This window comes from Strix aluco, chromosome 1, assembly GCF_031877795.1.
Source record: "Strix aluco isolate bStrAlu1 chromosome 1, bStrAlu1.hap1, whole genome shotgun sequence".
Lineage (NCBI taxonomy): Eukaryota > Metazoa > Chordata > Aves > Strigiformes > Strigidae > Strix > Strix aluco.
Window position 1 is genome coordinate 53,814,422 of NC_133931.1, and position 14,801 is coordinate 53,829,222.

Genomic DNA, 14,801 nt, shown 5'->3' on the forward strand with positions numbered 1-14,801 from the left:
GTCAGGCTGATTTTGGGCTGTGATAAATTAAAATGCTTCATTCTGACCACTGAGACCTTAAAGCAGTGGTCTCCACTGTGGACCATGGTGAGCATCTCTGGTGTGATGAATTGCATCAGACAAATTCACAAGGGGCTGTTTGTCCATTTCCCCAGAAACTCACTTCCATCCCTGCACCTAAAGCCATGCTTTAGTCTGAAAATGTAACCAAAATAACCAATGCTAATGTTTAATTTAGAATGAAATTCTAATTATTCCTTGTAAAAGCTGTCATTGCATCTGCTGAAATCTACACTTTTGTAAATTCCTGTTCTTAATGTAGATGTAATTCAGCTTCATTCTTGGGAGGAGATTGCATCCTTAAATGTCATCTAGGACTTCTTTTTTATGAATAAGCTGTAGTTCCTATAAAGGGCCCAGAACTGGACCAGATACACAAATATAACTGTGTCAGCGCTGTTCAGCCCTGATGTCACATATGTTGGCTGCCCTACTGGAAAAGTTTTTTAATGGTATCTCTTCTCTTTAAACAATAAAGGCTTTTCTGGTAGATCCTATCCTAGGGTTCTGCCTTCATTGTCAGAAAATATTAGTAATGGAAGTACTTGGAATTTTAAGTTCGTTGCTTTTCAAATTAGGGGAAAAAAACCTGTAGGTCGGTGTTCATTTACTCAGGTTTTTTTCTGTGGGAATAGGTGTGATACACTGCAGAAAGTCAAAGCTGGACTAGCGGGTGAATGTTCACAGGTTATTTGACTGCTGCTTGTCCTGTCTCCAGGCTGTCTTCATGCCTTTCCCTGTGTCACAGGCTGGGAAAGAGGGGAGTCTGTAGTACTGCAGGAGTGGAATGGAGTTTTGCCAGTGCAGCCTTGGGTCTGAGGGGAAAGGTGGCCTCAAACTGAGTCCTGTTTTATTTTTAAGTTTGGGGGTTTTTTTACAAAAATACGCAATTTTATATACTATTTTAGGTGAATAATTCTGTATCTTTCCTCTTCTTTCATCATTTCAAAGGGCGATCAGAAGTACCACAGCAGCCGTTGCCACCAAGACCACCTCTGCAGCCCCACCCTGGCATATCCCTGCTGCCATCAAGGCCGAGGATACAACCGCCGCGACAGAGGACCCCCCTCCAGCCACCCCAGCCGAGACCTCTTCCACGCCCAGCACTGCCAGGGTCAGGAGTTGTGCCATTTCTGCCTGGAACAACCGGGATCATCCTGGAGACTGGAGAGGCAGGGCCTCCTGGAACTGTTTTAATGTCAGGAAGAGGGCGGCTTAGGAGTGTGGATGGTCAGGCTGGGCAAAGTACCATGCCCATCGCTGAAGGGTTTGCTGGAGCACCAGGTGAGAGAACCAAACTACTAGTGAATCACTCCTGTCTAAGTGCAGTGGCCATGCTAGGTCTTGCTGGAGGGGTCACACTGAGATCTGTTGCGCTTTACCAGCCACCTTTCAGCCTTTCGTGGATGCCCATTATAGCTATTGCCGTTGGGAATGGGCTTACGGCAAAGGTGATTTGTGAATGGGCCGTTGCAGCCTCCAGCTGGCTCCAGAAGTAGGGAAAACACGTTCAGTGCCAGTTTTGTTGCTTTTGCCAAGGCTGCACAAAGCATGAGGTCACCAGGGCTGATGTAAAATCCTTGGTAACTGCTGCAGTCTTTGCCACTAGGGAAACTTAATTTAATTTTTTTGCCATAGAGCTTGCAGTGGATTTAGTACATTGTGGTAAAAATTTGTTTTTCTTTGCCATGGCCACCCCAGCTTAATGATAATTGAGCATTACATAGGAGACGCTATTTGGTAGCTATTTTGGTAGGTTCCTTTTTGGTAACAAAGGGTGCTTTTTAGAAGATTGCAGCGATATTTTGTCATAATGTACTCCATTATGTACTGTGTAACACATACTACCTTTTCTTTGTAGGATATCCAAAGTTATCTCCTCCTACCAAGGACTCACAAGGTAAGGCAACTGTTTCCTAGAAATTCTTTACAGAGCTACTTAATGTTTATTTCAGTCCCTGGAAAGTCACAGTTGAGAGAACAAAGTGTTGATTTTCAGTATTTTAAGTTTAGCATTGAGGAAAATGAGACAGATTGCATGATTTGAAAATACGGGTGTTTTGAAGTTTTGAAAAATAATTCATTTTGGGTTATTGTTACTTAATTCAGTGTTTGGGATTTTTTAAATACAAAGGGTTTCTATTTCCTAGCCAGTATCAGTAATGATTTTTTTCCCCTTTTAAATGAGAAAATATATATTTCTTTCTGATTATTTTAATATTTCTTTAATAAGGTATGAATAAGGCCAAGACTAAGATCTAGAAGCATTGTTAGTATCTGAGCTAGTGCATGAGTTGGTCCTCCTTGTGGGAGAGTTTCTGGCTTTGTTAGAATCACGAGGGCTTGTGTTCCTGACTTCAGTGAAAGCAGGAGGGCTGCCACTGAACCATGGTTTAAAACAATTCAAAATGCAGTTTTCCTGGTTTGGTGGGGGTTTTTTATTTTTTATAATTATTAATATTACAGTTCATTTATGGATTTGTGTGATAAACAGGGGCATGCTAGTTGGCCTTGATAAATAGGTTGATTGGATGCTGCCTGCCCTACAACCTCATACTCAAGATATTATCAAACCCTGGGGAATGGTATCCTGGATCAGAATGAATATCCCCACACCCTCTTCAAAAAGAATGATTTCATCTGAATTTGTTTGAGGAAATATGAGAAATAGAAGAAAATAAAAATGAGGGCTTTATGGCATCCAAAATCCTACCCTTGAGACTTAGTTTGATGGCCCTAACAAAATCACAGATACACATCCTGAAGACTGGTCTGGGGACTGACAAAAAGAGTTGTAAAGAGTTCACACCGTAATTCTGATATTTATACTTTCTAATTAAAAATCTGTCATAGCCTTAAAGCAATCTTTTTGCATTTGAGGATTGTGGTGGTAGGAACAAGCAGCAATAGATGAGGCTTCTGGAAGAGGATAAGAAGTAAAGAAATGTTCATTTATCTTGATGCTAGCAAAGCCAATATAGATGTCTAGATTTTGGTGATAAATGGATTTCCTGGGGGTTTTTTTCCACTTTGTACAATCTATTGCCACTTATAGACAACAGTATTTTAATAAGTTTATGCTAAAACTGTGTGAAACAGTAGGTGGATGTTAAAAGTGTTGAAAAGGCAGGCTGTGGCAGGCAGTGTGCCTGTTTGCTGCTTGGTGGAACATGTTGCAAGAAACGTTATAACCCTGGGATCCAGAGGGAGGTGGGCTTGACCAAGGAGTTCCATTTCCTGATCTGTGCCCCTGAAGACCTACCTAAATACAAGATACACCTGCTGATCTGTCCTATAACTTCCCCCAAAATGCCTTGCAAACCCCGATGGCAGGTACAGTCATAGAAAACAGAGAGGTAAGGATGGTGCAAATAGTTACTGGACTTCTGTGGAGTTAGAATATTTACAACCACTGTCCCTAATCGTCAGTGTCCACTTATAAACAGCAAAGAAAGTGAGTGTTCTGGGGCAGAATTCAGCAATTAACAGTGGTGTGGAAATTAACAACTGGAGAAGGGAAGATTTTTGGCTTATTGGAGGATGAACTTAATGCTGAAATAAGGCATCAAGGAATCCTTGATATCTGATTCGTGCAGGACCACAGTTTATGATGTCTTTGTTAGTCTTAACCCAGTACATTTTGTGGTACTGAAATTCAAATTTGAAAGAAGATCAGACCTTCTTGTACTATAGTTCCTAAAATAAGCAGCTTGTACTATTAAATTGGCCTTCTGAGTACTCCCTTTCATATCTGTTTCTGAATAGCTGCTGTTATATAAAAGCACTGCTCAGGAAGAAGTTGAGGGCTCCAACTCTGTCCTCAGGGATTAAACTAGCCTGCTTTAGTGCTCTTCTTGACTGTTAAGGCACAATTTGCATACTTTCAATACCAAAGTATTTCTTGAGTTTTTCAGATTCATTAGCTGTTTGCATGCATCTCACAATATAACATTGTAGGTTAAGATCTTCAAGGACTTATAAGTATTAATGAGAGAGTACAAGGTACAATATTACACATTAGCTCTATTTTCACAGGCAAGGAGTTTACGACAAAGGTGCATTAAGTGTCAGGACCTAAGTGCATCCACCTAATACCTTTTGCCATAGAAAGAGTTGAACCAATGTCAAAACACCAGCAGCAAATGTTATTGAAGCATGGTGGTTTTACAGTTATGAGAATTTTTGTTTGCTGGAGCAAAGAAAATTGCAGAGGCAGAAGTAATGAATTGGCTGATGAACTGGTCTGGGAACTGATGAGAAAATGCTTGTAAGATCCCAGATCATACAACTAGGCAAGGACAGAGCCAAGAAGAGGATCTGGATGTTCTGATCGGCATACAGAGGGTCACAGTGAAAAAAATTCACTGAAAGCACAAATTGCCTTTCCCGCCCTCCCTCTTCATGCAGCCTGCAGTGTTACTTGTGTCCTTAACCCTGCAGCTTCAATGGAGAGTAGTTGCTCCTCTCTAAAAGAAACTCTTTGTACAGTGTAATAAAGAAAACAGCTGTGCTTGTGAGGCCTACTGCTGTGCGAACGCTGCTGTATATATCCATGCATTTAAAGGGCTAATTTTGGTCTGGGCTTTTTAATTCTTTTTATTTGTCTGATACTCAACCATCTTTACTTTCTCCATGTGACTCCAGGCAGCAAGCCTGTAGGGCATGTTTCATTATAAAGGCATGATGTTATTGTAATATAAGATTTATGTTGTTGTCGGTGGTTCTTGATTTGAAGAAAGAGTTTGATGAATACATAAATTACTGTGCTGTGCTTGTGACAGGTTCTGCTGCATGTTTAGCTCTTTCTTTTGATCACTGGACAGGGAGCAGTATTCTCGTTAGTACACATCAGTGGTCTAGCACAGGGGAAAGCATGTTTGCTGACTTTGAGGTAAAGAAGATGGTATCACCCACAGTTGCACCAGTGGTTGTGTTTTGCAGTTGTTTGCATCAAAGAACAGGGCAATTCACAGAAACATGGTGAAGGATGGGGTAGGAGATGGATATTTGTGTAAGGAGTGGTAGGTAGATGCTAGGGCAAACCTTCTCTTGCTGTGATGTGAAATGTAGGAGTTTTAAGAGCAGAAAGGGCTGTTACTAACAGACTCAAGAGAAAAGTAGCTGTGTTTTCATAACACACTGAGTTATCATCCACATCAGAAACACAGTGACTTAACATAGCTAATGGGCCTGGCTTTATTGAGCACTGTCTCATGGAAATCAGTGTGGCACTGTGCTGTGCTGCATGGCCATCCCATAAACAGAGGGAATGTTCCTGAAAATGACATGTGTTAGGGTCAAACTGAAGAGGTTTGGGTTTTTTTTTTTTAAAAAAAAAGGCAGAAAAAGCATAGAGGTGATAAATTGCTTATATTTTTGTCCCATTTGTTCTAACTGAAATTATGCACTTTGGCCTTATTTAGATTTAGGAGTATTGGCCAAACAGAGGAAATCTGACATCTCCTCCCTACTCCTGCCATATGGAAAGGAGTCATAAGTGCATACTGACAAATTAATTACATACTTATTCTCTTATACTCTTCTGAGTAGATTCTTGAAGAGTCCTCATTCCAGTTGCTGAGCAATTGTCAGCAGCACCATCACACTCTTTATTTTTTTCTCCTTTCATCTTGATAGAAAGTGCCTATGCTGTGCACTGTTTTGTTCTGCATGATTATTTTTTCTTCTTCTTTTCTCCTTCTGGCCCTTGGGCTCTGTGGGAGGCATGAACTGTGCTGGGAAGTCAAAAGAGAGGTGGAGAACCAGAAATACAACTAGCAGATGGTTGGAAGTAGATGTAACCTAACAAAGGCCACCCAGGTACCTTCTGTGGTCTTTTGACTTCCCAGAATGCATTATATTAGCTTAGATTGCCATGAACACACATACCTGCTCCTGCTTACGTAGATATATATCAAGTGAAACTTCCCTGAATACATCTAAAGTCAAAGAGTTTTCTATTCCCCAGAAGCTGTAAAACTGTGGTTGAATCTTTTGTGAAACTTTTTGTCTGTGTAGCAGTTTCTTCATCAGTGCATGTGGTTCCCAACTTTTAAATGCTCTAAAACTTTTCTTCCTGATTTTTATAATTCCACAACACTAACTGCTTAAGTGAAAGCAGTTTTCAAACCTGGACCTTGCCTAGAGAAGCTGGACTTCGATTTTTGCATGAGGAAAAGTGTTTGCAAGTGGGGAGATAAAGAGAAGTTAGTTCACCTCTCTATAAGGTTCTGCAGAAGCACTGCTGTGAGCTGTTGGTAGGACTTGTGAAAGCTTCAAACAAACAGGCAGAGTTCTAGCTGGAAGCAGGGAGGAGGGTAAGAGAGCAGAGACATACTGGGTCTTTACTGCACCTCCTTATAGTGCCCACTGAACTGATCTGCAGGATATTTAGTTGGGTTTAAGATTTCTCATTTGGACAAACACAGATGGTACGCTCAACTAGGCTGCAGATCTGAAGCAATTTCAGCAGCAAACTCCAATAACTATTCTAGCAATTTGTGTAGGAAAATCTTGAAGGAAGCCATGGCGAGCGAGGGCAGGAGTCGCTCCCTTATTCAGATGACACCAACCCGAACAGAACTGTAGCTACTTTAAATGGAGAGGATAGTGTTTCTGGGCTGGCAGCGGATAGTTTGTGCAGTACTGTCTGTGCAGTATGACTGCAGGGCAGAGAAACCTTTACAAGTGAGCCAACAAGAAGTTTGAGGTGCATTTTCAGTTGATTTGAGTCTCAGGGTAAGCTGAGAATACAGAGATGTTTTCTGTAAGTAGCGTGGTATTAAGATGGTAGAACTTTACAGAAGCTGCTTAAGTAGACTTCCTGCAATTAATTTTGGTCCTTTCAAATAACCTCATTTTAGCTTACAGGAGCACCTGCAGGCACACTGGCAGGTAGGAGTAATGAAAACAGGCTTCTTGTCTGTTTTCTGAGCGTGAGACAAAATACTGAATAAGGAGATTTCCAAAGATACATGAGGCAGGTGGTTACTAGCCCCTGAGGGAAATCAAGGTAGTTATTTGCCATCTCTGAAGTTGCAGGCATGTCTTCCCCTTGCCTTCCCCTCCCACCCCCCCATGCCAAATTATTCACACACACACAAAAAAAAGGATAGCAGGTCATTTGTATATGTACATTTTAGATGAAGTTTTGACACTTTTTAACTTCAATTTTTAAGTGATACAATCTGAATTGAACATTGGTTGCTGATGGGCATCTCAGATTGAGAGAAAGAGAAAACCAAACATACATTTTAAGGAAGGCAGAAGAAGGAGCCAGTGTGAAACAGTGTGGAGAAGACATGGATCCTAACCTGAACAGGGTGGAACAGAAAGATCAACTGAGGACAACTTTAAGTGTATTTGTTGTTTACCTAGTTGCCTGAACAAAGTAACAAGCGTTGACTAGTTCTAGCAGTGTGTCCTGCCTTAGGGGAAATGTTTAGAGGGAAGGGATCTAAAATGGAACTAATAAGTGGTTGATCACTAAACAGATGCCATTAAATCAGTCTGTTAAAAGTAAAAATTTGTCTTAATTGTCCAAATCGTTTTTTATCCAACACTAGTCTGAGAGCAGTGCTTAGCTAGTAAGCAGATAGTCACTATAAAATACCTAAGTGTCTGTTTGATCTGCTGAGAAAAGAAGAAAAAACTGTGGAGAAGTCCCCCAAAAGAGAAGTGCCACAGAGGGACAAAAGCCCCGATGATGGTTCTTTCTGCTTTAATACCAAAGTGTTACTTCTTGTAGCTATTTTCAGTACCTTCAGGCGGAGAAGGTTAAGAGATCCAAGCTGTGTGCAGCTTCTCAGTGTGACTAGGAAAGCTGGCACGAGCTATATACCTTTAGCACTCCTGTTGCCATTGTGATAGTGACAGACAGCGGAGATGTCCAAGGGCAGCCTCAGTCCTGAAGAGGGTCCATGGCAGAAGCATTGGTGAATTGAGAGGTGGCAGAATTTCCACTGCCAGCATTGACAAGCCATGTACCTTTTCCTTAGAAGGAAAAAAAAAAAAGGGAGGCTGTGGCCAAGGGGGGAATTTTATGGTGCTCAGTAAATTTTATGGTGAGACACCTGGGAGCTGGGCCAGCAATACATATTCTGCTAATTCTGGCATTCCTCAAGTGACAGGGTTAGTCCAAGCGGAGTATGTGCAGGAACAGAGACACTGGATTGTAAGGCATCACAAGGAGAGGCTGTGTTGTCATCCTGATGTGACTCTGACTCATGTTGTTACCCATTTTAGGACCTGCTGCTGCTGCGGCCTCTCTGGTGTCGTTTTCTGCTGGGCTCACACAGAAGCCTTTCTCCAGTGACGTTGGCGTCGTTCACTTTAACAAAGTGCTTGTGAATGACGGGGACTATTATAACCCCGATACAGGTAACAGCCAAAGAATGGACCCACAGAGATGGCAGACAGGCAGTAGCATGGGTTACTGGTGTTTGATGCTATCTCAGGCCTTGCTGGCATATTGAACAAACAAAATAAGTCCATCTAAACCAGACACACCAGGGTAAAAGCTTCCTGCGGATGTGGACAGGCACGCGTTTTGCCACTGCTGGTTTTCCACAGCTGCCCTGTAATACTGAGGCCCAGCTCACCACTACCTCTGCTCTGCCAGCACAGCTGCTTGTAACTGCAGCAGCAGTAACTGCCGGCTGCCTCCTTCTCAAGCAGTGTCATGTCACTTGAGGGTGTTAGACGTGCCTTAACCTCCTGGGGACTTGCACAGCACGTGGGTGCCTCTCACCTCTTCACCCAGCTCTGAGTCATGGCAGCTGCTTAGGCCAGGAGGTTTCTGAATGTGGACAAGACCTGCGTATGTCCTGAAGGACTGGTGGGCTCTAACACAAAAGCAGGAACCCTTTGCCTTCATGACTGCTGACAGTTGGTCAGCGGCCCAGGCTGACCTTGTCATAGTTATCTGTACGTAGCAATGGCTAACCCATGTTGTTTTATGTTTGTCATGGTGCTTAGAGCGATCAGGTCTCTCAACTTTTTAATAACTCTGAAAAGCTCAGTCTGTCTCTCTTCTGCAGGCATTTTCACATCACCATATGAAGGGCGCTACCTGATCACAGCTGTACTGGCCCCGGAGAGGGATGAGTATGTAGAAGCAGTGCTGTCTGTCTCCAATGCAAGCGTGGCTCAGCTCCACACAGCTGGGTACAGGAGAGAACTGCTGGAGTATCACAAACCCTACTCGGGGAAACGGACCTGTGGTGGTCCTGGGACATTCCACCTTGTTCTTCACCTCAAAGCAGGAGATGAAGTAAATGTCGTCGTAACAGGAGGCAAACTGGCCTACACAGACTCTGACGAAATGTACTCCACGTTTAGTGGAGTTCTCCTTTATCCTTCCATTTCTCATGTTTAGGTTTACCTTGAACAGGAGAGAAGGGTAAGATATTCAGAAGAAATTAAGTGTAATAAAATTCAAAGCTTTAATATATTCAGTTTATATATTTGATTTCAGTGATGGGTTTATAGTCTATACTGAGACCTTTTCCTTGTCCCCTGCTTCCAGAGGTAGCTACAAAAGACATGTTTCTGTAGCTAAAATAACTCCTTCCCAAGCCCTTGTTTTCTTGTACAAGCAGAACAACTCTTAAACAACAAATATGTTCTCAATACTTTTCCACTGTGTTCTTGCTATTCCCTATTAAATTGCCTTTGCAGTCTTCTCCCTAGTTTATCAAATTGTCCCTAGTGTATCAAAGTTTACATCTTTGCTGAAGTTTACAGTTGTGGTCACCTATTTCCATGTTTTCAGTAAAGCAGGGGCAAGAAGGTGAGGTTGTATTGGACATAGTTGATGACTTCTTAGTCCTCGTGTTATTTAATAACATGTTGGGTCAAGTGCATTTGCACAAACAATTCGTTCAAAGCAATTGCTAACTACGGTGGTGCAAAGCAAAACGATACTTACCTGCATCAGTTTTCTTTTTTCGCTTAAGGGCCAAACACAGTGCTAAGAGACAAAGATCAGTGACTCATTCCAGTCAAATGGAAGCAGCTGTGCAGGCAGAAACTTAACCTTGCCTCAGCTTTCCACTGGGCAGACATGAGTGTAAGGTGCAGTTGCTACTATGGAAAGATTTAGAACAGTTATTTTCAATTGATACAGTAAAAAAGATGCTCACTTAAGCATGATGCCCTTGAGATTAAAGCTTGGTGTTTGAAATGCATAAAACGGGTCAGAAAAATCTAAATTGTCTGTGCTTAGCTAGAAAAACAGTAATTTCAAAAAGTTTAAAAAATTTTACGAAGTTTGTTTCTGGCACTCCTACAGTATTTGCATCAAAAAGGAAATTTTGTCTTTGTTGCATTGCAGAAAACAAATCAGAGAAAAAATTGTTGGTATAGGAAAATATTAGCCAATACCATCAAACATACAAACGAACCATCGGCATTGTGCTGTAACAGCCTCCTGCATCGGTGCTTTTGAGTGAGTTCTGTTTTAACATCAGTGCTTTTGAGTGAGGTTTGTTTTAATATTCAGCATCTGTTTATATGGATGAAGCAACTTAGCTTAAACAGATAAACACATTTGGGGCAACAGTATTTTATTTCTCATTCTAGCCACTTCTCAGTGGAGGTGACAAAAATGATGTTTCGGCTCTTTTGAGTTAGCATTTTGATCTCTATCATGGCTGAAAAAAAATCCAGCCGTGCTTTACTGAGAGCAGGACTATTCTGCTGTCACCTATAGCTTCTTATATAAACTTACCTTTTTAATAGTCTATTCATGCTGTGTAGAGTTGTATTTATCGTAGTGGTTTGTGTAGTGTATTTTCCTTCTTACAAATCCAGAACAGCTGTTTATAGCCTCAGAATAAACAATTCCTTTAGGTGAAGGAAGAACTCCCTGTGCTGTAGCAGCACAGTGTGGTTTAGCTGAAGCCCTTCCCATCTGAGGAGGTCAGATGAAGATTTATGCCTTTGCTGGCTTTAGAATAGATACTCCCTAATAACTGTTTCCAGGCGATGAGATGGGGTCTTCCCACAACAAACTATTGCATCCTGGAAGTTGAGCTGCTTGTGAGAAAAGCAGTCGGAAAAAGCTTTCTCTGCACAGAGGAACTCTTGAGTCAACCCCTGTGCAGCTAGCACTGCACTGAGGGAGTTGTGAGCACAGGAGGGAAATTGAGTGGAGTTTTAAAGCACCTGGTTTAGGAAGATCTCTTGGTACCTCATTTTCAGAAATGATGGTGTTACTGATACGCAGAAGCCAGGACTGGATGTGTTTTGTAGCAGGAAGGCTGCTTCTCTAAGAACAGCTGTTAGTCAGTAGCCAAAGATGTACAGTGAACTTGCATTTCACAGCTCGATAAAGGGAGCCACCCTTGTCTCATTTCCCTGCACATTTGTCTTGAGCTGTGCTGGAGCGTGAGGTGTTAGCATGCAGTTAGCAACCACATGCTTTTTCAAGGGGGCCTTAGTTTTCTTTTCTCCTAAATCAACACAGCCCCTTTCTGTCCCATGCCTTTCTAGGTCTCAAATTGAAGGGGCAGAAAAGAAAGATTGTTTTCTGTGTTTTCAAAAGCCAATTACATCAACCACTTTTTTTTTAAACATGATTTCTTATGTACAAAAGCCAGAGAGGCACTTCTCCTTTTAGGATATTTTTCACTTGCCTCAAGAAAGCTGTGTTCTCTAAGAAGTTGGCTCCAGACTATGTGTGACTCAAGTATTGTTAGATTATTGTTGCCTGTTCTAAAAATGACTCATGGAAACAAACAAAATGAGATGAGTGCTTAGGGAGACCTATCTGGCAAACACAACCTTTTTTTCCCCCCCCCCCCCTCCAAGTGAGACATTTTTAAGAATTGGCAGTACAAGTTTAGTGCTAGAGTTGCAAAAACTGTTCATCTAATTCTTACCTAACCGCTCCGGTAGATTTCTAAATCCAACCCACAGATCTTCACATGCCCAGTTCCGCTAACGGGACAGGGTCATCTTCTACCAGAAAGCTTCTCCTTGCACCCAGGATCTGCTGCCAATGCTGAGATTGTACGAGCCCTCATAGCGCAGCAGCAGCATAACTGGTGTTTGTACACAGGTATAAAGCATTCACTAAACTATGTCACAGCAGGGCCCAGTCTCAGCGGCATATTTTGGGGACACGTTTTAGAGCTTTTAGGGATAGTTTCCCATCCACAATCTCTAGCGGTGCAGTGGCTAAAGCTATGACCTTTGACAAGGAACCTCTGTCTTAGATTCCTGCCTTTGTTGAGGGAGACTTGACCCTTAATTTCCAGTTCCTCGGCAATTGCTGTAATCAGGGTAGGTGGCTCAGTTCCTCCCGAGGAGGATATTTTCCTGGAGCTTACAAGGTGGAATATTCACCCAGCTGGGAAGACCACAATGCTGTAGCCCCTGAATAGCAAAGGGAGGAAAGAACCAGAGTTCCAGTCCCTGCTCGAGTGAGCGCTTGGGTAAAACATTCATTAAAGCAGCAGCTGGGACAGATGCAAGCACAGATGCATTCATGGGCCTGCTGAGGGTTTGCTCCATAGAGAACAGCCCAGCTTCAAAGGAAGGAGCCAGATCCCTGCTCCAGAATACCCTGAACCCGCTGACAGCGCCTTTACATCTTTGGTGAGAATCAGCAACAGAACAAGGAAATACCTGCACTGAAAGGAACATTTCACACTGTGGGTCTGTGATTTGACTACCACACCCAAGGGCATTCACAAGCTCAAATAGGAAGCATCTGTTAACCAAGAAAGCCTTAAAAAAAATAAAATGCTCTAGGTGGGAGCTCTAAGGCAGGTATGCTGCCTGTTTCATAAATCACAGTGCTACCTTTTAGATCTGCTTTGTAGGTAGCTTTGTAATGGAGTGTATGAGGATTGCAAGATTCTTAGGCAAAACAGTATCTGTTGTGCCAGGTGCTCCCATTTGACATCAAAACAGGAAGAAAACCAAACCATACCAGGTGAAGCTGTACAGATGTGTGTCTGACAGCCCCTTAGCCAGGCACGAGGCACGGTGGTTTCTCAGGGACTGTCCAGATATCAAAACCAGAGGAGTCCCCAAGGCAGCATCACTTGTCAGACAGATAAATTCCCATAACCTGGTCATTAGCAGCAGCACACCTGAAGATAAGCCAGCGTGCCAGCAGCCAGAGCGAGCGCTCTGGCCAAACGTGGAAAGTGTATCCTAGAGCAGCTATGGGGAAAGGCAACAAAGCAACATATAAACTAGCCCTATCCACAGGAAAGCTTGGAGCAGAACAGAAATGCCAATTTTCACCACAAAAACGTGTAAAAAAACTACCTCATTATTTTAATTTGCTATTAAGACTTCAGAGACAGTGGAGACATATCTATACTGACCACTCAAAAGCAATGGGGATTTTCTATGCTATTCCACCTTTAAATGTACACCAGGTTACTTGCAGCAACTTTGTGCATTTTTTCTGAGACTAGTCAGCTCGGTGAAGCCAACCAGCCATTCAGGGAGAGTTACAAATAGTCGAGGAACTAGAACAAGCTAAGTGGAAAGCATAGGAAGGCAACTTGAAACAAAAAGCCCGTTGCCACCCAATGCAGCTTTAAAATGCACTGGGAATGCAAGGTAAAGGGCTCCACAGCTGCAACCCAGCGATTCAAATCAGGATTGAATTGTTTCCCAAGGATACCTCATGCATTTGGAAGTGTGTTTCATCTGCTGAATAAGTAAGTCCTTATGTTACAGCATAGTAGTGGATACGGATATATTTCACCAAAACTACAAATGCATTTAGTCTCAGCTTGGAGACGGGACGAATATGCACTCCACTGAGAGCTGATCAGCAGGTACGCTTTGGCAGCTAGTTGCTCCCAGATAATGGCACAGAGTTCAAATTGTCAAGTTACCAGCAATACCTGGGGGCTGTGTCCTGTCATCACAAGACAGCCTTGCACACGAGCCAACACCAACCCTCCTGCAATGTACCCTGCAGACTTGAGACGAGATGCAGAACAGCTCTGCCAATTCTTTGTATATGGGAGACTTCAAAGAACGTCTTGTAACATGTTACTACATAAGCAGGTTTTGGCATTTATCCATTTTGCTGTCTTGATTGTGAAAAGAAGGAACATTACTGTATTTTTCAGCAAAGAACAGCACATTTGAGAGTATGCTTTATGAGTGCATGTGTATACATATATACATGGATAGAGAGAGAGTGACATCCAGGAACATGAAGAAAACTGTGATGGAAAACAACTGCAGATATGTCCAAATAAAGCCTACCTGTTGAGTGATGTCTTGATGCTCTTTCACTTTCCAGTGAACACAGCAGCACTGCCAAAATTTTTGCTCTCTCCTCCACAACCTTTAAAACTGCAGTTTCTGGCTCCTCGGTCAAGCTTGCATGTATATTTTAAGTGCTTATTTGGTGTCAAGCACTGTTATATAGGCTTTGTGGTACAAAGCATAGAAGTTCTGCCAATACAGTTCTTACTGGTCTTGGTTGCTCATTAAGTGCCCTGATTCCTGGTGAATGGAATGGAATAGAATAGACTCAGTTGGAAGGGACCTACAACAATCACCTAGTCCAACTGCCTGACCACTTCAGGGCTGACCAAAAGTTAAAGAATGTTGTTAAGGGCATTGCCCAAATGCCTCTTAAACGCTGACAGGCTTGGGCAATCGACCACCTCTCTAGGAAGCCTGTTCCAGTGTTTGACCGCCCTCTTGGTAAAGAAATGCTTCCGAAGGTCCAGTCTAAACATCCCCTGGCACAGCTTTGA

The 14,801-nt window shown here is 42.5% G+C and overlaps 1 protein-coding gene across 1 annotated transcript in view; it reads left to right on the top strand.

Moving 5' to 3' along the window:
• The window catches only part of EMILIN2 (elastin microfibril interfacer 2), a 38,237-nt gene extending 23,925 nt beyond the window's left edge, over nucleotides 1-14,312 (top strand). The window contains exons 5-8 of the mRNA XM_074821335.1: nucleotides 1,012-1,344; nucleotides 1,922-1,960; nucleotides 8,305-8,439; nucleotides 9,099-14,312. Of these exons, the coding sequence (XP_074677436.1) occupies nucleotides 1,012-1,344; nucleotides 1,922-1,960; nucleotides 8,305-8,439; nucleotides 9,099-9,436 (845 nt within the window). The 3' untranslated portion in view covers nucleotides 9,437-14,312. The remainder of the gene's footprint in view (nucleotides 1-1,011; nucleotides 1,345-1,921; nucleotides 1,961-8,304; nucleotides 8,440-9,098) is intronic.
• Nucleotides 14,313-14,801: the final 489 nt, after the last annotated feature.